This window comes from Ambystoma mexicanum, chromosome 11 (assembly GCF_040938575.1).
Source record: "Ambystoma mexicanum isolate Mex_15411 chromosome 11, UKY_AmexF1_1, whole genome shotgun sequence".
Lineage (NCBI taxonomy): Eukaryota > Metazoa > Chordata > Amphibia > Caudata > Ambystomatidae > Ambystoma > Ambystoma mexicanum.
Window position 1 is genome coordinate 989,219,279 of NC_090934.1, and position 27,464 is coordinate 989,246,742.

The window sequence follows — 27,464 nt, forward strand, 5'->3', positions numbered from 1 at the left end:
AGTAAGCCTAGGAGTAAATATCACAGTGACAGAATTCCAGTGGAATAAGCCTAGGAGTAAATACCACAGTGAAAGAATTATAGTGAAGTAAGCCTAGAAGTAAATACCACAGTGAACGAATTCCAGTGGAGTAAGCCTAGGAGTAAATATCACAGTGACAGAATTCCAGTGGAATAAGCCTAGGAGTAAATACCACAGTGAAAGAATTTCAGTGGAGTAAGGCTAGGAGTAAATATCACAGTGAAAGAATTCCAGTGGAGTAAGCCTAGGAGTAAATATCACAGTGACAGAATTCCAGTGGAATAAGCCTAGGAGTAAATACCACAGTGAAAGAATTCCAGTGGAGTAAGCCTAGGATTAAATATTACAGTGAAAGAATTCCAGTGGAGTAAACCTAGGAGTAAATATCAGTGAAAGCATCACAATGGACCCCATCCAGGAGTAAATATAATAGTGAAAGAATTCCAGTGGCGTAAACCTAGGAGTTAATACCACAGTGAAAGAATGTCTGTGGAGTAAGCCTAGGAGTAAATATCAGTGAAAGCACCACAATGGACCCCATCTAGTAGTACATATCACAGTGAAAGAATTCCAGTGGAGTAAGCCTAGGAGTTAATAACACAGTGAAAGAATTCCAGTGGAATAAGCCTAGGGGTTAATACCACAGTGAAAGAATTCCAGTGGAGTAAGCCTAGGAGTAAATATCATAGTGAAAGCATCACAATGGACCCCATCTAGGTGTAAATATCACAGTATAAATATTAGAATGGCCCTGCCTATGAGTAAATATTATAGCACATGTATTACAATGGACCCCTCCTAGGAGCACACATTGCAACGGGGTGTAGCCAGGAGCAGAAACATCAGTAGGCAGATGAAAGACATAACATCTGGGCACTGATTTGGGTGATTGATTGACAGCGGGCAATTAAGGACAGTGAATTAGGACCCCTTGTCTGGTAGACAGCAGGTAGAATATGGGTGGTGTCGAAAGTCAATGTAACATCCTCGTCAAGGTGTATTCCCTACACATGTCCTTGTGCATTACTTACTCTTATGTAGTTGGCATTGATGTAGGAGCTGAGGGGGTCATCCTCTTCGGGTGACGTAAGGGATACTCTGCTGTGAGGATCTGTAAGACACAAATAACAAGATGGTGAGACCCAGTCAGAGTGAGTGCTGTGTGTGAGTGCTGTGTACTGTGTAAAGTCTCTAGTGTCAACAAAAGACATGTACAGTAGATCTTTACATAATATGCAAGCGCAAATCATTTCTTACACTGTATAGTAAATATACATATCAAATCTCAATTAATACAGGTGCCTGTGTAGAGGGCTTATTGGCTCCAAAAATCCATGGAACTGTAATTAATCTAACCACATTACATGTGGATCCACATTCGCAGTCACTCTCAGAATTAAGGTTCCGTCAATCTGAATCGTTCTACATATTTGTACCAGACTAAGAGGAACAACTAGACCTATTCTACAAAATAAAAACGAGTACAAGAACACTGCAAATCAGTTTCTGTTTTTCAATGGAGGATGAGATCATTCTGAGAGAAAATTAAATGAGACATCAATTATTAAGATTCGAGGACAAGATTGGCATTGATACAAAGAACGACAGAGTTCAGAACTCCCTTGCTTAAGGACTAATTTGTCAGAAAATCATTGGGAAAAAGTTACACCCTGGAAGAATAATCAATCACCAGTTTCTTATATCTGTTTAGTTGTAAAACTTGTATGTTTGGTTGCATTATTAACACAGGGAAAACCTTGTTCTCCATTACAAATAAAGTAATTTAAAATGTAAACTGTTTTTATCATTATGAAATAATGATTGAAGTTTTGGTTAGAAAAATACATGTACAATTAACAACATATCTCTGAGTAATTTGACCATCCACACGGTGGGTCTGCGCTCGCCTGTTTTTGTTTTTTTAACTTTAAAATGAAATTGAATGATGGTAGATCAACCTCCAGAAAATGTGTGGGGCTAATCTACACACATTTTCCTATGCTCACTGCATGACATACACATAGACCTGTGTACTCTAGGTGGACACAGCCTACAAGCACAGTCACCCCTGTCGTATTTAGTTGGGATATCAGCCAGTAGTACACCATGTCATCTCAGAAGGGAGAGGGTCAAACCTTCCCCCTGCCATGCTCAGCTTAATTAAATAACAAAGGCTCCATCGATCCACCATGCACTTTTGTTGATCCCTGTTGCTGGTGGCAGCATGCACATACTAATTCGAGTCTAATTCAAACAGGCCCATATGATACCTGGTTGCAGAGTCTCACAAACAAGAGAGGAAACCCTTAACGCCCTTTCATATGCGCTTTGTCATCCTAATGCCAGCTCCCGCCTTCATTATCAATTGACAGGGAAATGTCATGTCTGAGACTGCGTGTCTACAGTAGTCATCCCCGCAGGGAGACCTCATTCAGAAGGTAGGAGTATGTGGTTTGACTGAGACAGAAATCTGGTTTCACTGCAGCCTCAAGGGAGACAAGCCACTTTCATTAGTAACCACAGAGAGCTCCATTAACTAGAGACACCCCTTGATCCACAAAAGACAGGAAGATGGGTCGAACTTAGTATTACATGTTTTCACCCATTTACCTTTTCTGTTGCAAAGCACTCTGGTTATGACCTCACGCATACAGGAGATTGTTGGTGGGGACCCAGTATTGGTTCATTAAGGTAGGCTTAGCCTACACCAATCACTGTGGCCCATTTGGCTTAAAAAGAGGCATGAGAACCTCTTTTGGCAGATCATCTGAAGAGTTTGCAAGGAGTAGCAAGAAGAACCCATCATGGGACCCTGGCTGAAGGTACAGCCTGCCTTACATCTTCCGCCAGTAAACAAAGGCCAGGACCTCCCAGGGCCAGGCAAGATCCCTCCCCTAAATATCTCCCAGGGAACAGAGGAAGATACCAAATCCAGAGGACCCTACAGCAGCTCAAGAACCAGTACCCAGCCAGCACACAGCGTGCCCTGCTAACCTCTGTAGAAAGCTTCCTAGGTGGGCAGTGCCAGCGAGCCTCTGAACCAAACCAAGGACAAGGCAGCTGCCTGCAATGCTGTCCTCATCTTTGGGCCATCTGCCTTAAAGTACGACACAAGCCCAGTGAAGAAGCTGGGAGAAGTGCATCAACAAGCATCTACCGACGTCCACCTTAAAGGACATTTTTGAGCCAGTCGAGCCCCTCGAGCTGCAGACGGCCCAAAGCTGAGCAGAGTGTTGCAGGAAACAGCCTTGTCCTTCGCTTGGTTCAGAGACTCTCTGGCACTGCCCACCTAGGAAGCTTGCTTGCAAAGCCTAGCAGGGCACGTTGTGTGCTGGCTGGGTACCGGTTCTGGAGCTGCTCGAGGGTCCTCTGGATTCAGTATCTCCTTCTGTTCCCTGGGAGATGTTTAGGCAAGGGATCTTGCAACCCTCTTGGAGTTTACTGGTGGAAGATATAAGGCAGACTTTACCGTCAGCTAAGGTCCCAATTCTTGCTACTCCTTACAAAGTCTTCAGATGATCTGCCAAAAGAGGGGCTCAACACTCTTTTAAAGCCAAATGGGCCCTAGTGATTGGTGTAGGATAAGCCTACCTTAATGAACCAATCCTGGGTCCCCACCAACGTTCTTCTGTTATGTGTGAGGTCATAACCAGAGTGCTTTGCAACAGGGAAGGTAAAGGGGTGAAAACATGTACTACTAAGTCCCACCCATCTTCCTTTCTGTTTTGGATCAAAAGGTCTCTTTGGTTAATTGAGCTCTCTGTGGTTCCTGATTAAAGGCAGGTCTCCCTTGAAGTTGTGGCAAGGACAGACTTTCTGTCTTCATCAAATCAAATACTCCTACCCTCTGAATGGAGTCCGCCTGCGGGGGTTGCCTACTGTTAACACATGTACCAGACATGACACTTCACTGCCCTTGATACTGAGGGGCGGGAGCTGGATTCACGTTGACACAGTGCATATCAAAGGTTGTTGGGGGTTTTCCTGTCTTTTGGTAGACTCTGCAGCTATGCCCCATGTGGGCCTGTTTGAAGTATACTCTATTTGTATGATAATTATGTTTAATTGCAGCCACCCTTTTGCCGGGCCAACAAAGAATAGGGCGGATCCATGGAGCCTTTGTTATTTAATTAGGGTGGCGATGGCAAGGGGAAGGTGCTTTTGAGATGCCTTGATGCACTCCTGGGTGTCACATTGAAACTAGGGAGGACTGCGCCTATAGACTGTGTCCACCAAGAGTACACAAGTCTATGGGGGTCATTCTGAGTTGGGCGGTAAGGGACACCGGGCACCGTTAAGGAGACCGGTGCCGGTAATCCTTTAAGCCCAATTCCGAGGTCCCTTAGTGGGAACCGTAAAGGACGTGTCATCTGACCACATGTCCTTTACGGGTCCCGCTAAGGGACCAAGGCGCTAATAACGGGACTGCTATTCACGGGCCCGTTATTAACGCTTTCCCCATTCCCATTGAGCCCTATGGGGGCTCAAATGGGAATGGGGAATGGTTGGTTGAACGGGGACTTACCGGGTCCTCCAGGTTGGGAATGACCCGGTAAGTCCCCATTCAACCAGATCGGTGCCGGACCCGGTTTTGGAGGCAGCCATGGTGCAAATAGCGCCATGGCTACCTCCAAACTTGGAATGAGGCCCTATGTGTATGTAATGCGGTGAGCATAGAAAAATGTGTGCAGATTAGCCCCACACAGTTTTCAGAAGTTGACCTGCCATCATTCAATTTCAAATAACATTTCAAAAAAGCCCAGGCGTGTGCACACCACCATGGAGATGGTCGAATTCCTCACAAATGGCTAGCTTTTCCATAGAGTTTCATAGTACCATCTGTATGTTTTTAAGTCCTACCAAATGTTGTCAGGCAAGGCAACTCGGCTAAAATGACAGAGTGATTTTCCCAAGATCACGCAGTATGGTTGTATGGGCAACCTGGGGATTGGTGGGAAATTACAACACAGTCGGGAATTGGCAGCATAATCAGGATTTCCTTACACCTGTATTTGTTGCATCTGCTGACACACAGTGTGTTTATGGTAATTCCCCCAATTGAGATGTGCATACGGTAATCACAGCCTCACTTCCTACCCTCCTTAGAATCAATATCACAAACCACAAGGAATACAAATACAATTCAATTAGAACATATAAAAATACACAGTGAGGCCATCTTGACACAGTTCAAAAGCTCAAAAAAGCCAAAAACAAACAAGCCTTAACAGTTAATTTTAAAGTACCTCCTTCCATCTTCTCCCTAAGAGCACAGGGGCTGGAGGAGGGGGGTAAAAGCAGACAATAGCAATTGCTCACTTTAATAGTTCACACTCACTTGGCAGAATAGTTTTATATCGATTCTTCCTTACTATGCCCGGAATACTGTACTCCTTTGGATCAACAAAGTTCATCGGAATTTCCTGAAAAAGAAAAAAAGAGCAGCTGTCTGCTTGAGAACCATACAAGTTTGCTTACAGCTTTTAAATGCACGTATGAAGTTATGCTTAATTTTATGCGCTAAGCGAGTAGATGCTGTGGAAACAGTATAGACATGTTTACAGGAGGGCATTCAAGCTATTATATAGGGCTTTAAGTGGGCCGGGGCTAGGCGAGGCAGAGCCACGGCAGTCTCTGAAAATTGTGCTCGAGATGGGGCCCTACTGGGGCTCCCTAAAGTCCCCTGGTAATCCCAGCACACTAGAAGCAAAGGAATTGTTGTTCAAAAGCCTGAAGCTCTCGTGTAAACACAAGAGCTTCAAGCTTTAGAAAATAAAGCCTCGCTTTTTCTTTCTTTATGGCACCAAGCCCCGTTTTCACTAGAGATGCAGGGATCCTCACCCTCTAACCCCAGGTGCGAGGGTAGGGTGATGGTCGATGCAATGGGGGGCCTGTAAGGGGGTCTGTGCCGCAATGATGCAGCAACACGTACCTGATATGAATGCAGCTTGTTAGGCCACAGCTGTTTTTGCAAAATCGAGCCGGGCAGTGGCCAAAAAGAGGTGTGTCATAACAGGCAACATTCAGGTCAGGAAAGTGTTGCCTCTTAATTGCGGCATGACACCGGCCAGGCCACGCCACCTTAAGAGCTCCGGCTCGCGTTTGCCTACCACTTTAAGCTCTGCTTTTCTGTATCAAGTACCAAAAAAGTAGATTTCTGATGAAAATTCTCTGAATACCGGAATTTCAGTAGAGTGGTACAGTGTGTTAATAGCTGTTAAATGTTTTGTGGTAAGCCTGCAACCACTCTTGTAATCCCAGTAGCCAGAAAGTTGCTGACAATTCTGCAAAATGTGGTTAGCATGGGTCGAGCACTATCTTGGGGCGTAGTAATAATGTCAATGATGTGTGGCCTACTGCGCCTTGTTCTATCACATCGCTTATTAGTACAGAGGCACACTTTGCTCTACATCATTGGGCCTGATTACGAGGATGCCAGTAAGGTTGCAGCAACCTCGTATTACCGTTACCGCCTCCGGTATTACTGGGATATCACAGGAGGCGGCGATACAGTAAACTCCCATGGGGATGGGAATACTGAAAGACGTGCACTGTTGTTAACTGTGCCAGTGCTTTAGCGAAATACCTGCTGGTAGTGGCCTGCCGGTTTTCAGTGACCCTACCGGCAGACTCGAAGTGAGCCGGTCCGGAATAGGTGGCGGTAACGTGTTACCAGCACCTTTATTTCCGTACCGGCTCACTCATAATGAGTATATTAGTGGGGAACTCTGCTGCAGTCACCCAGCTCAAAACAGTGGCAATAGTGGTGCTACCAGAGCATCACAAATGTAGGCAGGTCACTGGGAGTGCTGGGCTCTAGATTCTGGAAAGCACTCAAACCTAAACCGAGAGCAGAATCAAATCACCTGAGATTCAGAAAACGTCTGGAGACAGAACTCTTCCAACTGGTCTTTGAATGAGAATCATTGTAATACTGACAGAGGCCAATAGATGGCGCTTCGAGCACACGTCGGGCAACCCAGAGGCTGAGGTGAGCTTTGGCAGTCGTTGGGGGAACTTTTAAATGAATACTGCAGCCTGGCAAGACATAACCCTGCCCAGAGACAGTAATGGACTGGCCTACAGATTTCTCAGCGGTCCTCTGCACCATCGATCTCTTTTAAGTCGGATGAAGTAATGAATGGCGCAAAGCTTCCAGTATATGTTTATATGGGCCACTTTGAAAAACATGTCGAAGGCCACTTTTGGTTCCCAGTCCAGCCCTGCCCAGAAGTCAGGTGACAGCGCCCTTCTAATCTACACAAGAAATGTAAACCTTACTGGGGCCCTACCTCCCTGGGACCCGGCCGACCAGAAGAAGCAATGAAGCCGGTAAATACTAGAGACAGAGGCGTAGCCAGGATTGTCTAGCAAATGGGGCCTGATGCTAATGTAGTTGGGCCCACTGCACTGACAAAAATATCTGTAAATAAAACCACACAGCGCTTCTGAGTGGGCATTTACAGATTTTGGGTGGGCCTTGCCCCTCAGGCCCTACCCTGCCTACGCCGCTGACTAGAGTGCCTAGGAGCAGGCTACTAACTGACAGGTCGCGCAGGACCCGCGTGTTGCGAACGCACAGGAGTAACAGACAAATCCATCCTTAGACTTCTTACCTGGCTGCTCCCTCTCTGAATCTGCACTGCGGCAAACTTACGGGAAAGACAACAAGTGATCCTGGCCCTCAGCCCTGACCATAGAACAAACGCAATGTGTTTCCCTGACGGGAAAACATCACCGGGTTCCCTACAGTACACAGCACTTCATTATAGTTATTTTTGAGGCAGCTCCCAGCATGCCAATCAACATACGTAGATAGGTGAACCCCTACAGTTTTTTCATATCTGTGGCAGCACTTTCTCTGAACCAAAAACTCCTGAGTTGCCTCCTCCCAGAAGCCCGCCTGCATCCTCCTCTGATTGGAGGACCGCTACCAACATCCTCTGTGAACTCGGAAGCCGGCAGGCAAAGCTGTCCCCCTGTAAAGGCCTAGCGTTCGTTCCCCTCTCCGGCCCTGCCAGGCCGCTGGAAGCTGCATGAACGTCAACGCCTATACCCGGCATGCACCCCCTGATCCTGCTGACCAGTTTGTGTCACTTTCCATGTCTCACTCGCTTCCCAACTGCATCCCTCCTACCGCTTTCCTATCATCGCCAACTTTATCCATATGTGCGAACCCTTGCACCCTGAAAGAGGGGATAAGCACCTATACTGCCCTATGTGAGGAACGCTTGTCTAGTTTCACGAAGCATTGTCCCATTAATCCGGTCGCAGCGATCTCCCATCCGTCACAAAGAATCCTATACCGGCGCAAATCCTAGGTGCGACACCGCTGCGTGGAAGAATGCAGGCTACGCACGCCATCTTGACTCAAACACGGATAACGCTCCTACCGCACGTAATAATCAACCTAGCAGTTTCATTACTGCACCAGCCTCCCCTCCAGATCTACCAATAATGGTCCGGCTGGCCCTATTCAGGCACAGTTTACCGGTCAACCCAGATCACCTAGGGTTATCGTGCACTCCAACATCCTCCCAAGTATACACGTCCCAACAGCACTATCGGGACTTTCCGCTTCCTCTATGCTAATCAGGGACTTGCAGAGTATACTATGTAGTCAATTGTATCCTCCCTATATGAAAGTATATAGTCTCCAAATCGCTACCTTGTTATCAGCAATGTCTCTGCAGAATAACTCAACGCTGCCATTCATTGACCATGTGTTAGCACCGGTCATCGAGGCTTCTTTTGAAAATCGATCTTGATCTTGATCTTCATCGTGCCTTATTTTGAAAATCTATCTTGATGATACGTGCACAATGCAATTTGAATCAAATTTTGTTGAATAATGGTGTTGTAAACTGCGTATTATGAAAAGATGGCCCTGAAGATGGTGCTAGGAACCGAAATGCATTGGCAATAGAATCTTCATAACAGACCATGGTGTCTTTTTGCCTCAGAAAATTGTGTAAATAAAACACATATTTTTACAAATATAGAACACATTGGGCTTCATTACGAGGAAGGCGATAGAGGGTTAATGGCGCTGGTAGAGGTGCCGGAGCCGTTAACCCTCTACCACCTCATTACGAGGTCTGCTTGTGGGACCCGCTAAGGAGGCCTGGTTTTACAAGACGTACTTAGCGGGTCCCCTAGGGCAGACCAGGATGCTAACAACGGGCCCGTCATTAACAGGCCCGTTGTTAGCATCCTCCCCATTCCCATTGAGCCCCATGGCGGCTCAAATGGGAATGGGGATGTACCGGATCCGGGTTCCTGGAATGGGGTAATACTGGGCCCTCCAAGGTCAGAATGGCCTGGTATTTCCCCATTCAAGGAACCCGGACCCGGTACCCGGTATGGGGGTAGCCATGCCGCTAAAAGCGGCATGGTTACCTCCATACTCGGAATGAGGCCCATTGACTGCAAATTGATTTCTAGTAAACAGGGGTGAAAAGTTAAGAAAACAATTTTTCAAGAAGAATTTAAATCCACATAATTTTTGAGAAATATGAACCACTATCAAACTTGTCGACAACAACAAATTTAGCCCCTAAAAAGGCAACGTGTGAGCACCAGAGTCAGTCAGTTGACTTCCACCTGAGTGTTTTTTGGTTACAGTTTTCGTAAGGCTCTTGTGTCAAAGGGCCTTTTTTGATCTGGTAGCTCCTAGTATATGCATTATAATATGAAGAAATAAAGAACGAACTGATACGTTTGAATGCTTTACGAACAAAACGTGGTGCCCACCTCTTATCCTCCTTTTCTTATAGGACGGTGTAACGCCCCATTTTTGGAGTCCATAGAATGGCAATTTGTGGCAGATGGGTTGTGAGCGCTAATACCATGCAGTAAATCTGCCGATCTTTAGCCTTAAAATGGAGGATTTACCTCAAGCATCCTGCTGGATGCAAACCCTTCCTCCTCCACTTCAAGGTCAAACTCCGAATTCGGCTGTGTCATAAAAATGGTGGTCATTTTGTTACTGCCACATTTTTTGATGGTAACGGAATTACCACCATTTCTCCACCGTACTCACTGCCGCGCTAGAAATGAGGCCCACCATGTTGCTGAGTGACATTTTCTAAATAAATCAAGCAGTGTTATAGATTCATTTTCCTTCTTCCTCTCAACATGTCCAGGAACACCCAACTGAGACAATACTCACAAAGAACTCCGTCTGAAGTACAAGGGAATCAAGAGCGCGCTCGTGCAGCTCGTCTTTTGTGAGGACGTTTGTGGCCGCTTGCAGATATTCTCGTGCTGACTGCTCTCTGGGTGACATGACATGGCCGTAGGGCTCCAGGCTGCCCGGCGTGCACATGTCCAGGGTTAGAGAAACATTTGAGCCCCGCCTGTGGCAAACAAAACTGGTTATTTATATTTATCCAAAGCGTCTTACATAGAACATATTGACATACATTATTACATATATAAACATGGGAGAAGAAAGGGGCAGTTATTGCAGTAGATGTTTTTGGACTACAACTCCCATCAGCCCTAGCTATTATATTCAATGGTGGGGCATCATGGGAGTAGTAGTCCAGCACATCTGGAAAGTCGCAGGTTGCAGACCCTGGCTCTAGAGGATGGACATTGTAAACACTTGTAATGAAAGCCATCATCTGACCCAATAGGCTGATCACGTCACCCTTAAGTTCTTACCACATATGGTAAACAGATTGCCCTAGTGCAAAGAAACCCACTGGTAGTTGGTTATGTGCTCAATAAATATATATAGCATGCGCCTCGATACCCGCGGGCTGTGTGAGCGCTTTAAAAATGCAAAACATAAATAAATAAAATATCATAACGTATTTCGTGCGCAAAAAAAACCTTCACCACAGTTGATACACATTTGCTTACAACTCGGCTCGGCTGTAAGTTAACGACTCATGTTAACCACAAATTAGAAACTGCATCGCCACTGTACAAGTACCAATTATCACATGTGCCGCGGCTATCGACATCCATTATTAATTCTAAGGTTGTAATTGCTGTTCATTAATTTCCTCCAAGCAAAGTGCTGCGCGCCTTGTTTTATTTTGAGCAATCACGGCTTTAAAATATATCTGAGGCAAATAATTATCGAAGCAATATAATTAAATGTGAAGATAGAAGCGTGTACAGTGGGGGTTACGGAAGCACTGCAAGTGGAGGGGTGTCTTGCGACTGGTATGCAAAGAGGAGCCATGTAAAGCCTTCAGCTCTCTATCCCGGTGGACCACATATGAAGCATTAACATATGTCGTTAGGTCGAAGATGCTGTAAGATGGAAAGGATGCTGTCAGAGCCTCCCTGTCATTTGTTTGTTTCATGAATGGAACAAATGATAGGGTGAACTCAGTCGATGACTCCAGGATCTCATGGAACAGGGTCTCGCCATGTACAACTAAGTGCCCAGGGGAGTACCCTCACCTGGGCAGCTGACACGAGTCTCCTGAGACGAGGTCCCGTGCTGAAGGCTAGGTGATGGGCCTGGGTCACATTGGGGGCTGGGACCCACCGCCTGGCTGCCCGCAGTGCAGTACCCAGAGGAGACATATATGGCATACCCCTAGGCTTACCACCCCATTACTAGCCTCATCCGTAGAACCAGCCCCCCACCCCTAACTGGAAGACACCAAGATTGCGTGGGGAGCATCAGTGTTACGCTGAGAATGTAAGGGCATGGTATGGGAAGCAAGCCGCTCGTGGACCCATTGGTGCGACATCCGCGAGTTATGTGTTACAGCTGGAGAGACACATGGGCCTCACTACAAGCCTGGCCGTCCGGGAAATAAGGGTGCAGGTAGCAACGCCCCGGCACCCTTTCTGGACCGCCAGACTATGAGAATGCCTGCAGCGATCGGTGCTACCAGCAGATCTGCCCTTCTCGGGGTACTGGGCCCTGCAAGCATGATTTTCACAGAAGCACTGGCACCGTTAGCAACAGTGCCAGTGATTCCATATCCCCATTCCTGTGGAGTCCTTTGGGAATGGGACTTTGCGCCACCTGACATGCCGGCCCGCCGTGACTTGTAATGTAAGGGACTTGTAATGTCCCGGTGACAGGCGGCGGAACGGTGTTACGAGGTCAGCAGACAAGGGAGAGCCGAGATGAGGTGGAGGAGAGGGGAGCAGACATGTGGTGGAGGTGAGGAGAGCATAGAAGCAGAGGCGGAGGAGATAGAAACCAGAGAAGAGGAGGCAGAGAGAAGAGAGAGGAAATCAAAAGAGGTGGAAATGTGAGAGAGCCAGGTGAAGAGGAGAGAAGAAAGAGAAGAATGGCAGAGGTGGAAAGGATAAAAGGAGAAGCAAAGGAGATGGAGAAGAGAGGAGAGACATGGATGTGGTGCAGTAGAGTGGGAGAGACAGTAGCTAAAAGAGATGAAGGCTAGAGGAGGGTGAGAAAATGAAGGGGGGAGAAGGAAAGAAAGAGTAAGAGAACATGGCAGACGCAAGGAGATGAAGCTGAAGAAAAGAGAGAACAAAGGAGTGGAACAGAGCCAAAAGATAAGAAATAGGAATGCAATCCTCAGGACGATTGTGCATTGGTGGAGTTGCCTAAGGTGACAAGTGAAAGACCTTGAAGGCCGCCAGTCAAGCCTGCTCCCTACCACCAGGAGGGGATGTCTAACAACTCGTGGGGTCTTACCTCCAGTGTCATTTCCTGGCCCCGAGACCTAGTTTACAAGGTAGGGGGTACTGATACCTGCCACAAAAGCCAAGAATGAAACTCTGAAAGGACATGGTTTTGGGAAGAGTGGGGAGGGGTGGGTACTGAGGTCCAGAGACATAACGAAAGCCTGCCTAAGTGGAAAGACACTAATACCGATTCCCTAGGGCCAAGTCAGAACCTGCTGTTTTGTTTGACAGCCAAAGTGAACATGGATTTGGTCTTGAAATCTAGAGAATAGTGCTCTATTGATCCCTTGGCTGTGATACCCCCTAGATGGTGGGAGTCTTGCTTGTGATCAATTTCAGGAAGCATATCTGTGCTTCACAGATGAGCATGCAGGATCTTCGCTTTCTAGATTCCAGGGCAAGGTAATGCAGTTCTAGAAGGTGTTTTGGGGATAGACTTAAGTCCAGTAAGATCATGACTCACCTGTCCAGAATGTTCAGAAGCCACAAGCTCTGCACCATATGACTGGAATGTCTGAAGTGAGTCTGCCTTCTGAGCTTTTTCTCTGACTCAAGCTGCAAAAGTTAAATGTGGTGATCACCAGTTACGGCCTGGCCACCAACATCTTTAAATGGATGTTGTCCAGTGATTTGGGCAGAGGCCCAGATTCCTCACTGGAACTACCCTCAAAGGTTGAGGGTGTTCTCCATTGCCTTGACAATGTATGGACGAATATGCATACGTGATCACCAAGCGTATAAGCCTTATTGAAAAAAACAGCAACACTTTGGTTAGACCTCCTTATGGCGAAGCTCTGCTTGGTACCTTTTGGAATTTGAAATACTGCTTTCCATTGAAACACCAGGAGCAGACACTATTTTAGGCAAGACCAGGTGGGGCAATGCCTCAGCAGCATCTGCCTCCGCTGTTCGTCAGCACAGGTTAAGGGAATGGCCATTCTGCTGGGAGAGAGGTCCTGTGGTCCAGGTGACCCAGCCAGAAACCTGCCGCTGTGACGTCCACCCAGGGACAATCCTGCAAGGACATGAGTAATGCTGAGTTCACTCTACCCCAAACCAAAATCAAACATCTGACCTGGTCTTTGTGGCTGGAAACAATGACACAGTCACTGGAGAGGGGTCTATACTGGACCCCAGAGACTACACAGAACTCCCACTGCAACCTCTGCCCAATATCAGATCATATATCCTTTGGGATATCATCGAGGTGGTGTAGATTCCTCTCTATATCCTACTGCAAGCTGATGCAGTTAAACCCAGGGACTGATAGCCTGTCTGTGTGACAGGCACTTGCGCCAGAAGCCAATAATGTATCAGCTCTGGGCCAAACCCATCAGGAAACATAAATGTGAGGTACACTTCTGATGATTCAACAGCTGGGACCCGACTATAGCTGGAGGGCCCCGGCCTCAGGGTACCATCCGCGTCACAGTGGGGGATTTTTGTGACAATGCTGGCCTTCATGTGGTCATTTCCTTTGTTTGGTTATTCAATTCTTATGGGTACATCAGGAGAAAAGGGATGATGAAAGGCCAGGCCCAGGGGAATCTAAAGACATTAACGCGTACCTTGTCATCGATGCTTGCTATAGCCCTGCTCCGCATCAGGGCCACCTCCTGTAAGAGTAGTCAACTAGTGCTCGGCTAAAGCCAGGTGGTGCCCCAGAAGGAGGTGGATGAGGTACAGGAGGAGCAGGGGCAGCAGGAGGTGCAACAGGAGTTGGATGCAGGGCTGGAGTAAGATGAGGATTGGGTCAGGAGTAAGAAGGGCAGGAGGGGGCGGAAGCTGGTGGATGTGATACTGATGGCTCCCACCCTGTGGTGGGTGGAACCGTAGTGTCCCAACCATTGCATGGCGGGACCCTTCCTGGGTGAGGCATTATGCAAAAGGCTCAGCTTCTAGGCGTGATCCAACTTAATAGCCATGTGCTATCCTCCACCGCCGAAACAGTGGCATCCTCCAGTTGCGTGGAGAAAGCTTCTTCCAGCATGTCACTTGATCATTCCCCGTCATGCCTTGGATCATATCAGTGTGGGAAGCAGGCCCAACCTCAGCCAGCAGCTGGAAGAAAGCTCAGTCCAAAATGCTCCGGAGGCTTACCTGCATGCCCTTTAAACCAACATCTCCCTCTAGACTGAGCAAGGGAGGAAAGACTGACAAGCGCTCCATAATTTTACATGGACTAGGCCCTAACACTGTCTGATCCTCTGGCACCACTCCCCTCCTCGTACCCCATTACTTAGTAATCTCCCCAATCTCTCAATTTGCTGTCGATTCTGTGTATCCCCTCACTTTCACTCTTTCTCCATCCTTGACCCCACCCCACCATTGAAACTCCTTAACCTGCCTTAACACCCAAAACACAACCAACATATTTGCATTCAAGGCGACTCTTTCGCCTACTCTTGGAATAGGCTCCCAAATTTTATCAGCATTGTTGCCCCCCTTACGAACTGCCACTGTGTAAATGCTTGTTGGCATCTCCCTGTAATCTCTCCTCTTTGTTGGGAGATGGGAGCCCAAACAATGTTCATGGTTGGCAGCTGTTATGTAGCAGAAAGAACCCAAACTATTCTCATATTGGCAGCTCTCGGGAAGTGGGTAGAACCCACAAAGTTCTCCAATTGAGGGCTGTTTATTCACAGTGAGGTCACTGATCGTGTTGGTGGCTATCAAGTAATGTGGCAGACCAGACAAAAGCTTCTGTTGGCGGTTTTCAGGTAGGAGGGAGAACCCTTAAAATACTCATGCTAATGCCTCTCAGGTAATTGGGAGGAACCAAAACATTCCTATGTGGGTGGCTGTTTATTAGTGGTGAGAACCCAATCAAGTCTCATGCTGACGGCTTGCAGGTAATTGGTAGGACCCAAACAAATCCATGTTGGCGCCTCTCAGGTAGCTGGGAGAACCCAGTGGGTGAATGGGGGAGAAAACACATGTTTTATATATTTTGGCAGCTCTCTGCCCTGTTGAAAGGTAGCTCTCCCCGCCACTACTTTGGTTTGGAAATAGTGTGCGGAAAAAACAGTAGCAACACACACTACTGGCAGTTCAACATATTTGCATTCAAATCGGCCCACCAGCACCATGCAATACACTCTCCCAGGATATTCTTGTCCCTCTGGTTCCACTGCTACCACTCTATATGCATGCAGAAAGTTCTCTGAAAATATTTTTTTTTTATTCGACTGCTTTTTGTGCATGTCCTACCATTCTCCCACCACCACCTGTTAGATGCTGAGAAAACGGTTATGTCTGGGGCACACTCGTAGTGAGGGGGAACTCAAAAAATCATAACGTTGATGGCTCCCAGGTAGAAGGGAGAATCTCATGTTGGTGCCTCTCACCTAGCCGGGAGAACCCAATACATTTTATGTTGCTGGCTCTCAGGCAGCAAGAGCATCCACAAGCTCCCAGGTAGCTGGGAGAGCCCTGAATACTCTCGCGATGGCAGCTTGCAGTTGGCCGGCCGAATACACATCATTCTCATGATGGCGACTCTGAGGTAGCAGGGGAAGCCAAAAAAAGTCTCATCTTGGCAGCTCTCAGGCTACACAGAGAACCTGAAAGACTCCCAGGTCTGCGACTCTGAAAAAACAGGGAACATCCACAAAATGTGTATCTTAGCGTCTCTCACTTAGCGGGGCGTAGCAGGGACAACTGGACAAATTATCATGTTGGTTGCGCTCAAGTAGTGTGGAGAACCCACACATTGTGTATGTTGGTGGCTCTTGACCCTGTTTAAAGGTAGCTCTGCACTCCAATATTGTGGGGAATATATATTGCAGAAGGAGTAGGGCCTAGGAGCGGGATGTAGGAATGATACAGTAGTAGCCCAAATGCTAATGGCATCTTGACATATCTGCATTCAAGTCAGCCCCTGTCCCTGTTTTCCAACCGTTTAAAGGGGCAGAGACACCTTTCCAGCACATTCGTGCCTCCCTTGACCTCACTGCCACTGCCTGCATGCTTGCTGCCATCTCCTTGTAAATACTTCTCTTTATTTCACCGTTGGGCTGTTCCCTGGTGCAAGTTCATGTCCTAGCCTTCACCCACCATCCCCTGGGAGACACTGGTTATGTCTTGGGTAGCGAGAGCAGAACCTGACTAGTTCTCATTTTGACAGCTCTTGGGGAGCAGGGAGAATTAAAACAACTCATGTCGGTGGCCTTCACTTAGTTAGGAGAATCCACAATTGGTGACTCTCGTGTAATGAGAGAACCCCAAAAATTGTCATTTTTGCGACAATCAGGTAGTTGGGAGAGTATGAAAAGTTATCATGTTGGCGGTTCTCGGGTATCATAAATCCTCTATAAAATGTTCCATTGATGGCTCCCAGATAGCACAGAAAATCAACACAATTCTAATGTTGGCGGCCCTCAGATAGCAGGGAGAAACCAAACAATGATCATGCTTGCGGCTCACATGTTACAGGGATAACGCAAATGATTCTCATGTTAGGGGCTCTCGGGTAGCAGGGAAAACACACAATGTTCTTATGTTGCTAGCCCTCAGGTGGTGGGAATCTTGGCAGGTCTCTTCCCTGCTCAAAGAGTATTTTTTGTACTGTGGCTTTCTAAATGCTGTAACAGGAGCACAGCCTAGGAGCAGGACTTCAGAAAAGGAACAGCAGTGGCACAAATGCTAATGGCATCGCTTTGTGATATGGCAGTCACACCTCAACCACATCAGCAGTCATTCACTGGAGCTGCCCGTTTCATAGACACAAGACCCACTAAACAACCTGGTTAGGCTATTGGGTGTGAGCTCAAGCAGAAAAGGTCTTCATCGCCTGAGCTGGTGCATTAGCTATGGCTTGTTGTCTTAATATAGTTTTCCTCTTTACTTTAATGAATGTCAGTTGTTTCACCTGCGGGCCTGCCAGGCTTCCCGTGCAGTCAGATACAATAGTCCTGGCAGCATTCAAGACTTGCTCAGGGTTACAATGGCAGGGGGCAGTTTAAGCGTTATATGGCATCTTCTAGCCAAAGCTACGTCCTACCGAGCACTTTCTTAACGTAGTCTGTGGTTGGTGGTGCTTTCTGGCCTTCGGGAACAAGCAACTGACGATGATATGTCCTTACAAGTAGAGTATATCTCCTCCCAACTGAAATGTGCATGAAAGTGTGTTGATTTTTTTCTGAGCCTTAGAGTATGACTCCCTGTAGGAATCTTTGCAGCTTTTCAAGACATTGCAAGGCTTTCATTCACTATATAATTTGTATAGTAGGGTTTCAGCTACTGCTTTGCTGCTAATTAGTGAATTTGTGTAGAAATAATTACCAGACTTTTCCATTCATTGTGAAATAATTTAGCAGAGCCGGTAATTGGGTGTCATTTACAGGAAATTAACATATCAGCGTTGCTTTGTTGTTTAGCTGGCGCTGGGATATCTTCCTCTTTGTAAGTGATTAGTAGATTATTTGCACAAGCTCTAGGCTATCATTTTGCAAGATGATACTAAACAGAGTTTTTAAAGCAAAGGGGTGCTGTCTTTATGTGAGACTCAGAGCCAGAATGTTAAAGACAGCGGTAGACCGCTATCCCGCTTCCTGTGGTAATCTGCCATTCAGATTACTAATGAATATACATGGTGATCTGAACACAGCAGCAGGATCTCATTCATCGGACGGCCAATTGAGGAGATATTAACAGTCCCTCCGCTGTTACCTTCCAACATAGTTGTCATCTGCGTCCATGGTAAAATTGTATAAGCTGATAGGCTACACAAGCAAATGGTGTTGAGATCTGAGAAAATGTCTACAGGGAGTGTGGCCTGGCAGGAGGCTAATGGAATTGTGGGACCCGAGTACTCTGCAGCCCTGACAGACAGTATGCGACTCCCGTTGCAGCTGGAGTCGGTGGCGGAAGGTTCGGAGCAGCAGTAGAAGAAGTTTCAGATCTGCCGGTGTTTCTCCCGGGCCAATATCCAGTGCCGGGCTAAAATGGCTGCCGACGTCGAGTGAATTCGGAGTACGGGGCTCCGAAATTAGATAAGCCCACTGACGGAGCACCTACTGGCTATCTTGGGCCGTTTGACCTGACCACAGCCACACAAAGACTGATGGAAGCAGATAGCAGGGTTCCTCACCCCAGGCTGGGCACCAGCAAGGCTGATCACCAGCTGGACTGGTGACGTGGACTCTGCTAGGGACAACGAGAGGTGCGCGGTGTGGCCCGGCCCACTCCATCGGAGCAGATAATGGAGGCGCAGGTGGGGAAGACTCCCACTTGGTTCACCAATCGACTGGACGGGAGAGGGAATACGCTGAAGGCCGACCCAGTGAGGACTGTGTGAACATTGGGACGCTCCGCTAGCAGGTTGGCTTTACACCACCACTCTGACAACAGTAACAGGCCTCTCTGTGCGGCAGAGATAGGTGCTTGGCGGCTTACAGTTCCTAGGTGGTGAACTGATTTGATGCCCTCACATGATGATATGTGCAGGGGGGGCCTCCTCCTCCTCCTTCTCTTCACTCTCAGTGCAAGCGTATGCTTATAGTGGTCAGTCTGGAGAGGCTTAAGGTGAGTCTTCATGGCACATTTTCTGGATATAAGCCAGATGAGTGCTCATAAAATCTTTACTATTTGGAGGGCAACCCCGGGACAATTTCAGCTAGACAGAGCACCATTCGCATTCGCACTCATATGCTTGGGGGCAAAGGCACCATGAAAGCCAATAAGCAGAAGGATAAGGCTGGCACTTCAATTAAGGGATTACTCCAACTGGCTAAGGCTATGAATTCCAGTCAGTATGATCCTTCACAAGCGGCAAATCCAGAAGTAGACTTGCAGCCAGCTATGAAAGCAGACTTCGCCCAACTGTTTCAATTTATTCAGAAAGAAGTCGCGCCTACCCTCCAAGAATTGAAGGGATACTTCAGAGCTAGCTCAAACTGTACAGCAGGCTGAGCGTAGACTGGGACCTTGAAAGTGCTTTTGTGATCATGCCAATATGTATGACCAATTGAAACAGCGGATCAGGGAACTGGAGATGCACCAAACTTCTCTAGATGGGAAGCTGGAAAACTATGAAAATCGCTCCCGCCAAAATAATATCAGAATCAGAGGTATTCCTCATGATGTGTTGGACCGTGAGTTGGAGGCTTATGTCCGGGAACTTTTCACAGAGAATCTCGGAGATGCTGCATAGTCAGATCTCATACTGGATTGCACACATCGGGTTTGCTCCAAATTCCAGCAGCGCTTGAATCTTCTTCCATATGTACTCACACGAGTGCACTCTTTAAAACCAAAGATCTGATCTTTCAGAAGGCCAGGCTGCAGCAGTGAATTTCATTTATGGGCAGTACACTCACAATATACCAGGATCTCGCACAGGGTACAATCCAGAAGCGCCATCAGATGATGCAATTTACACGGTGGTTGATGGATAAAGGGATCCAATACAGGTGCGGCTACTCATTTTGAATCATGTTTAAATATGAAGGGATACAACACCAATTCACTTCACTTCATACAGCCATTGCAGTCCTTCATATCCCGAGTAAAGAATTGCAATGCCCTGCCAGACGGCTCTAGAACTGATTGGTCTTGTGCGATATCAAGGAAGAACTGCCGCAGGGACTGCAGAAAAAACCCTCACAAGATAGGCAAAAAAAGAGTGGCGAGTTGGAGGCACACACTTGAAAAGTGCCTGCCGGCTGCCAGCATGTTAGAGATAAACAAATAATAAAAGGTAGATTGGATTGTATATGGCATAGCTATGTCCAGGTTGGATGACAGATTGAGTTTATCCCAAATAGATGGTTAGTTGTTCTATTACACCCGCATTGCTTAGCGGGTAAAGTTCCACAAAGTTGCAATATTAAGGAGTGGTTGGTTGTAGATAGGGCATCAGGAGTACCTGCCCATACATGGGTTTCATTTTTAACCTATTGTGCCCCCGAATTGGGGCAAATTTTTCTTTCCATTTTGGGTTTCCAATACATTCTAGCAGAACTACTATACTTTTAAGACTGAGCGGTCATGAACTTTTGATTCAGGATAGCTTGGAGCATAATTTGATTCATATATGTGAGGGGTCATGGTTGTCAAATTATAAAGGCAATTTTGATTTTTGTGGGGCCCTATTAAGAACTGATACACACGTGCCTCCACTTCACAGGCTAGAGAGGGATTTAGTTAGGTTCGAACGGTTGAATGGTACTCGCATGGGTGATATCAAGATTGTCTCCCGGATTTACAAGGCCTTAACTCTCTCAATCAGACATTGGCCTTTAAAAAAGTTGGTGAGCTGAAGGATAATTAAGGGAGGATTCTTGTCCTCCATATCAGATTGGGGGAAAAGAATTTGACCTTAGTGTTAGTGTACGGGCCAAATCAAAATCAGGATGAGTTTTATGCCTGTGTATTTCCTCGCATTGTCAAACTTCAGAAAGGAGATCTGATCATAGGGGTGACTTTAATGTAGCACTGGAAGGCGAAATTGACAGATGAAGGCCCCTAGCAGAGATTGACCTAGCCAGGTCTACCTCACTTAAGCGAGTGATAGCTGATTTACAATTGGTTGATGTATTGAGACACCATCAACCCCAAGATTTATTTCTCACATGTGAACCATAGTTTCTCCCGGATCGATTATTTTTCTGATCTCTAGACTCCTTTAAGTTGCTGTTACAGCCTCTACCATTGAATTAGGGGTTGTTTCAGATCACACCCCTATCACGATTCAAATTGACGCATATGCCTCTCACCCGAGGAAGGTAAATGATTCCCTCTTGGCAGATATGGCTTACTGCACCTCGATATCCAAGACAATTTCTCTATATTTTCAAGACAATATGACTGAAGATATCTTGGTAGTGACTGTTTGGGAGGCCCCTAAGACAACTTTACGAAGGGAACTCATTAGCTTGGCCATGGCAAGGAAATAAGAGTTAGCGGCCCAAAGACTGGACAAGGAAGACGAGGTGAAAGATCTAGATTTGCAATATTAGAGGGATGGCTCACGTAGAACATACAGACGATTGCAGGTAGCACTGGCTGTAATGAAGGCGTTATGGACAGCAGACATAGGTCATAAAATGTTACAGACAAAATAAAGCCACATGAATTTTGGCCTATGAGTTAAGGGCACAATGGGCTCAGAACACCATAGCTAAACTAAAGGATAGCAGAGGACCTTTACATTAGGATGATCCTACTAAATTACACATTCTGCCCCAATACTACTCAGACCTCTTTAGTGCTGATGATTTATATAAGGATTGTATTAGTACAGCATGCATCTCTAGGGCACTTCAGATTGCACTTCATACAGCCCGATAGCAGTGCTGAACTATAACGCCTGAATCTATTCCAAAATCTTGGCTACCAGACTGGTGGGTATTCTCCCTAGGATCATACATAGGGATGAAACAGGTTTTATTCCATGTTGGCAGGCCCAGGTTAATATTAGGAGAGCCATAAATGTGGTTGAATGGGCTAGAAGGAGGAATCAAATGCTGGCAGTATTATCAGTCGACACAGAAAAGGCGTTTGACAGAATGGATTGGGCTTATCCCTCTGAGACATTACGAGAGTTGTGGTTTGGTCCCAACTTCTTCAGGAGGGTTCTGGCTAATTTTGTCCATCCAACTGCTAAGATTAAGATGAACAAAACCATTTCTGAACCTCTTGCCTTGTGTAGGGGGGTGGTCAGGGCTGTCCTTTGTCCTCTTTTCTGTTCACTTTATCCATGCAATCGTTAGCATGCAAAGTTGGGTCCTGTGAGCTCATTCAGGGAATAGAAATAGCCAGAACTCAACATTGAGTCGTGTTATATGCAGATGACCTCCTGTTTTTTATGCATGACTCACTGACTACTCTCACCATATTGTTTCCTTGTTGGATTCCTTTCACCAGGTCTTCAGGTTTAAGATCAACTTTACAAAGTTGGTCATACTTAAGGTTTCAGAGGATTCTGACACAGTTCAGAGGAGAAAGAATATTTTGCATTTCAATGGAATTTTGACAGCCTGAAATACTTAGTGATTCATCTCACGCCTAGTTACGACTGATTATATGTTCATAACTTCATTGCAATAATTTCCACACTCAAATCAGACCTTGAATGATGAGGGAAAGCAGATATCTCATGGCTAGGAAGGATAGCAGCATTCAAAATGTCTTTATTGCCAAAGCTTCTATATATTTTCATGGGACTCCCACTTTTTATCCCCAAACAGGTACTTCATGACCTTCATACTCAGGTCTGCAAATGTATGTGGGCTAAGCAGCGTCCCAGGGTTTCCAGCCATACGCCGATGGCGGCCAAAGAAAGGGGAGCCTTGGGTGTGCCAGACTTGGAAAGTTACTTGTATGTGGTGCAGATAGCCCCATGTTAGAGAGGTGCAGAGCATGTCCAGAAGCATTGGGTAGACATTGTCGGTCCATTAATTGTATTTCATTGCATGAATGGTGTTTGCACTTCCCTATGGCTAGGAAAGGCAACTGTTGCTTATTTTCATCAACCAAGATGACATTAGATCATTGGGACGAGGCAGCTCAGAGCTATCAGGTGACTACCTTCCCTTCCCCGCTTGCACATGTTTGGCATACCTTAGATTTTCTTCCAGGTCAGCAAGAGAGGGGATTCGCTCAGTGAAGGTATGGTGGGTTGCCGAGGATAGGTCAGCTGTTTGAGGGTGGGCAACGGTTGAACTTTGATAAATGCACGAACATGTTTCTGCTTGAGTACACAGATAAATATGGTTATATTCAATTTAGGCACTGGATAGTGAATGCTAAAGTGGCAAAGCAGGCTAAGAGGGAGACTACTCAATTTGAGGATTTGTATTTGGGGGACCCTCCAGCCCACAAAGTCTCCTCATTTTATAAATCTTTAAACCCGAACCAATTCAAACCTCCACATCCCTATATGGCTCGATGGGAAGTGGACATGGGCTCCCCAATGATGACCTGGCTTCGTTAAATATATGGTCAAGAGCTGTAAAATCACCCAGCTGTGTACAACTGAAGGAGAACAGTATTACTACAAAATATCACAGACCATCACTGCCACGCTGAAAATACTGATTTTTAACAGCCCCATATCACCGCATATCTATGTAGGGTGATGGGTTATGTTAATAACAAATGTGGGGGGTATGGTGGCTGTGGGGAGAAATGCAGAGAAATGGGGTAAAAGAAAGAAAAATCAGCATTTTAGGTTTTGCAGGAAAGGGTTCGATATTTTCACATGGATTCAGGAGAACAGCTATGCAATATGATATAGATGGTATCTTACCCCTGGGAGGCTCCATAAAATGAACCTATATTATCCCCACGTTGCTGGAGGTGTACTCAAGCACCAGGCACACTGTTTCATATTTGGTGTGCATGTGACCTCATCCAGTCATATTGGAAAGAAGTGCTTGCCGAGATTAAAAACATCACTGCCGTGGATTTGCCGATTACACTCCTAGTAGTGCTGCTAGGAGATGATGGTTCAGAAAGGTTGTACAAGATAGGGAAAACATCTTCCAAATTGATTACCCACCTCTTAGTATAAGCGCGGGTGGTAGTAGCTCGCAATTGGAAAGTCCCTCTAACCCATGATGTAAGGGAATGGTGGGCCAAAATATGGTTTGTGGCAGCAGTGAGCAAAATTGAGGCAGTCCACAAGGGTGAGATGCCCAAAATTCTGGAAGAACAGGGCCCATTTATTATATTTGTTAGCCAGAGTGATTTCCCAGGTGTATACCACAAACCCCAAGATATGTCCTTTTTGACATTGCTATAAAACGGAATCATGACCAATGGTATATGGGATGGAACTAATACTCATGTATTTCTTTGTTGAATTAATATTTATTGCCTTGAATCTTTGGAACCAGGACATGATTTGTTAGCAATGTTGGACCATTCACTGATAACTGTTTCACGAAATAATGTATGGTCAATTGCTTTTCTGTTGCTTTATCTCTTATGTTTGATCATTGTTATTGTTTTATTGAAATAAAATGTGAATGACAAAAAAAGAAAATGTGTACAGTGGCCCGGAAGTGCTAGGTACAGTTATCTCACATATGTTTCCTAAATGGATATTGACGTATATAGGAAAGTACAACTCGGACTGAGTTATGGTGGCACTGGGATATTTTTCAGTTGACTAGTGGACCAATGGTCATATATCAGACCCCACCCTTTAATGTAATGTATATTGATGCTTGATTTATCACTTTGAATCTAATTGATGGGGAGAGGTGGTGGTGCAGACAGTGGAATAGTGAATGATTACTAAAAACCTTTTAATTCTACCATATTCTGCTCCTCTTTATCCTCTAGACTTCCTTCTCTTATGGAATTGTCTTCTCTCTCTCCTGATTCTGCTGCTACTGATTCAGGTTTACATTCCACATTAGATCTATTTCATTCTGCCCATCCATTTTCTCCTTCCAAAAAACATTCTCGACCTTGGCTTTCCAATCCACTTTTTTCACATGGCTCAGCCTTGCATCAGTCCGAACGGTGCTGGAAGAAGTCTTGTGCCTCTGAAGACCCTTTGTCTCTTTCCTCTCTTCATTCATCCTAAGATTCTTATCTTTTTGCTGCTAAAGAACAGAACTTCGAATTTCTTTCTCTTCTGATCATTCTCGATGACGTTTTCACCTACTAAAATCTATCCTCTCTCTCTGCCACCTGAACCATCTCTTTTGTCTTCTCGCTCGGCTACTAATTTCACTGATTTCTTCACCTCTAATGTGACTTCTCTTTGCTTATCTTTCTCTTCTACTTCTCATCCTTCTTCTGCCACCTTTTCTTCTCCTCTTGATACCTCTCCTTAACATTCTTCCTTTTCAACGCTTTCTGATTCTGATACTTCTCTTTCCTTGACTAGGGCGCATTCCCGCTAGATCCTATTTCCTCCACTCTGATTCCTTCTGTTTATCCTTCTTTAATTCCTTATCTTACTTCTTTAATTTATTGTTCACTTGAATCTGCTCCCTTTGCCTCCTCTTTTAAACGTGCTCTTATCATTCCTATTATCAAGAAAACTTCTTTGGACGCTGTTCTTCCATCCAATTTCTGTCCTATTTCTTTGCTTCCTTTTCGCTCTAAACTACTGGAGCAGGTTGTATACATTCAAGTTTCTTCTTTTCTTCATCTTCATTCCTTTTTAACTCCTTTGCAATCTGGCTTCCGTCCTCATCCCACTGAATCTGCTTTACTTCACGTTTCTAATTCGTTACTATCCGCAAGGCACAGTAAGCAATATTCTAATTTAATTCTTCTTGATCTTTCAGCTGCTTTTGACACTGTCGACCACTCTATCCTACTTTCCTCTCTTTCATCTCTTGGATTATCTGGGTCTGTGCTCAGATGGTTTAATTCCTATCTCTCTAATTGCACTTACTCTTTATCTTGGGCCGGTCAGTCTTTGTTTTATCCACTTCTCAATGGGGTTCCTCATGTTTTGGTTCTTGGTCCTCTTTCTTTTTCTCTATATACCATTCCACTGATCTTATTTCTTCATTTAACCGCTTTTGTCACTTTCATGCTAATGATTCACAAATCTTTTTCTCTTTTTCCTCATTTTCCCCTTCACTTCATAACACAGTTAAGTCTTGGGTGTCCTCACGGTTTCTTCATCTTAACCCCTCCAAAACAGAGGTTCTTTTCTTTCCTTCTTCTTCACCTTCCCCTGCTTTCCCTCATTCTGTTCTTCTTTTTCCTCCATCTCTCCTCTCTTTCTCTCCCTCTGCTCGTAATCGTGGCATCATTTATGACCCTTCTCTCTCTTTCTCTCTACATATTTCGAACACTGCTCACTCTGAACATTTCCATCTTTATAATCTTCAGCACGCTCATCCCTTTCTATCATTTCAGGCTTCCAAACACCTCATTTACTCCCTCATTTTTTCTCACCTAAACTATTCCTCAGTTCTCTTATTTGGTCTTCCCAAATCTCACCTTACTTTTTTACGCTCTGTTTTGAATTCTGCCATTCATCTTCTCTTTCAGCTTCCTCTTTGATCCTCTATTACTATTCATTCTCTTCATTCTGCCTCTTTACTTTCTTTTGAGCTCTATCTTATTTTCCACTTTCTTTGTTCCCTTGTTTCCTTCTATTCTCCTTGTCACTCTCTTCATTCTCAATCCCTATTTCTTGTTGTTGTTCCCAAACCACCTTGTGCTTCTTCTCTATTCCATCCTTTCTCATTTCTTGCACCCACGAATTGGAATGTTCTTCCTGTTTCTAGACATGCATCTTCTCCTTATCATATTTTCCATTCCCAATTAAAAACACATCTTCTTTACCTTTCTCCAAATCGCTTTTGATGATTGTTGATCATTCTGTTCAATTTGTTTTGCCCCATTGTATCTAAGAAGTTGTAAAGCGCTTTGGTGAAAGCACTAAATAAATAAAAATAAATAGAAATGCAATACAAAATATCTGGATGGGCTCCTTGGCTGGTGGTGTGTCATGCAGCCTTACTGCCTCCCAACCCCCAGCAGTATGCAGGCTAATTTCGAATGGATTGCCCTGTCCCCTGCACTTCCCATCAGCCCTAAAATGTATTCTTAAGAATGGATGAAGCCAAGGGTTTAGGACAAGAAGTCCAGGAAGTAGGACTAATTCCTGTTGACTCCAGGCTGCCCATACACCAGGAGCCTGCTGCACAAGCAAGGCTGAGCAGGTTATTAGCAGATAAAGAGAATGACTGTTCTCTCTCTTAAGCTAGAGCCCCCTGCGTATTTCAAACCAGTGTTTCCAGCAGGACCCTATTTTTTCCATTGTGACAGCCCTTATTGGTTAATAGGGAACAGAAGCACCAATAGCATCTAAGCAGAAGGCCAACACAAGA

General features: G+C 45.6%; 1 protein-coding gene across 1 annotated transcript in view; it reads right to left on the reverse strand.

Moving 5' to 3' along the window:
- Positions 1-27,464, reverse strand: part of PTPN5 (protein tyrosine phosphatase non-receptor type 5) — an 814,933-nt gene that overhangs the window by 145,163 nt on the left and 642,306 nt on the right. The window contains exons 7-9 of the mRNA XM_069624164.1: positions 10,193-10,379; positions 5,360-5,444; positions 1,053-1,132 (exon numbers count right to left, since the gene is read on the reverse strand). Coding sequence (XP_069480265.1) covers positions 1,053-1,132; positions 5,360-5,444; positions 10,193-10,379 — 352 coding nt within the window. The remainder of the gene's footprint in view (positions 1-1,052; positions 1,133-5,359; positions 5,445-10,192; positions 10,380-27,464) is intronic.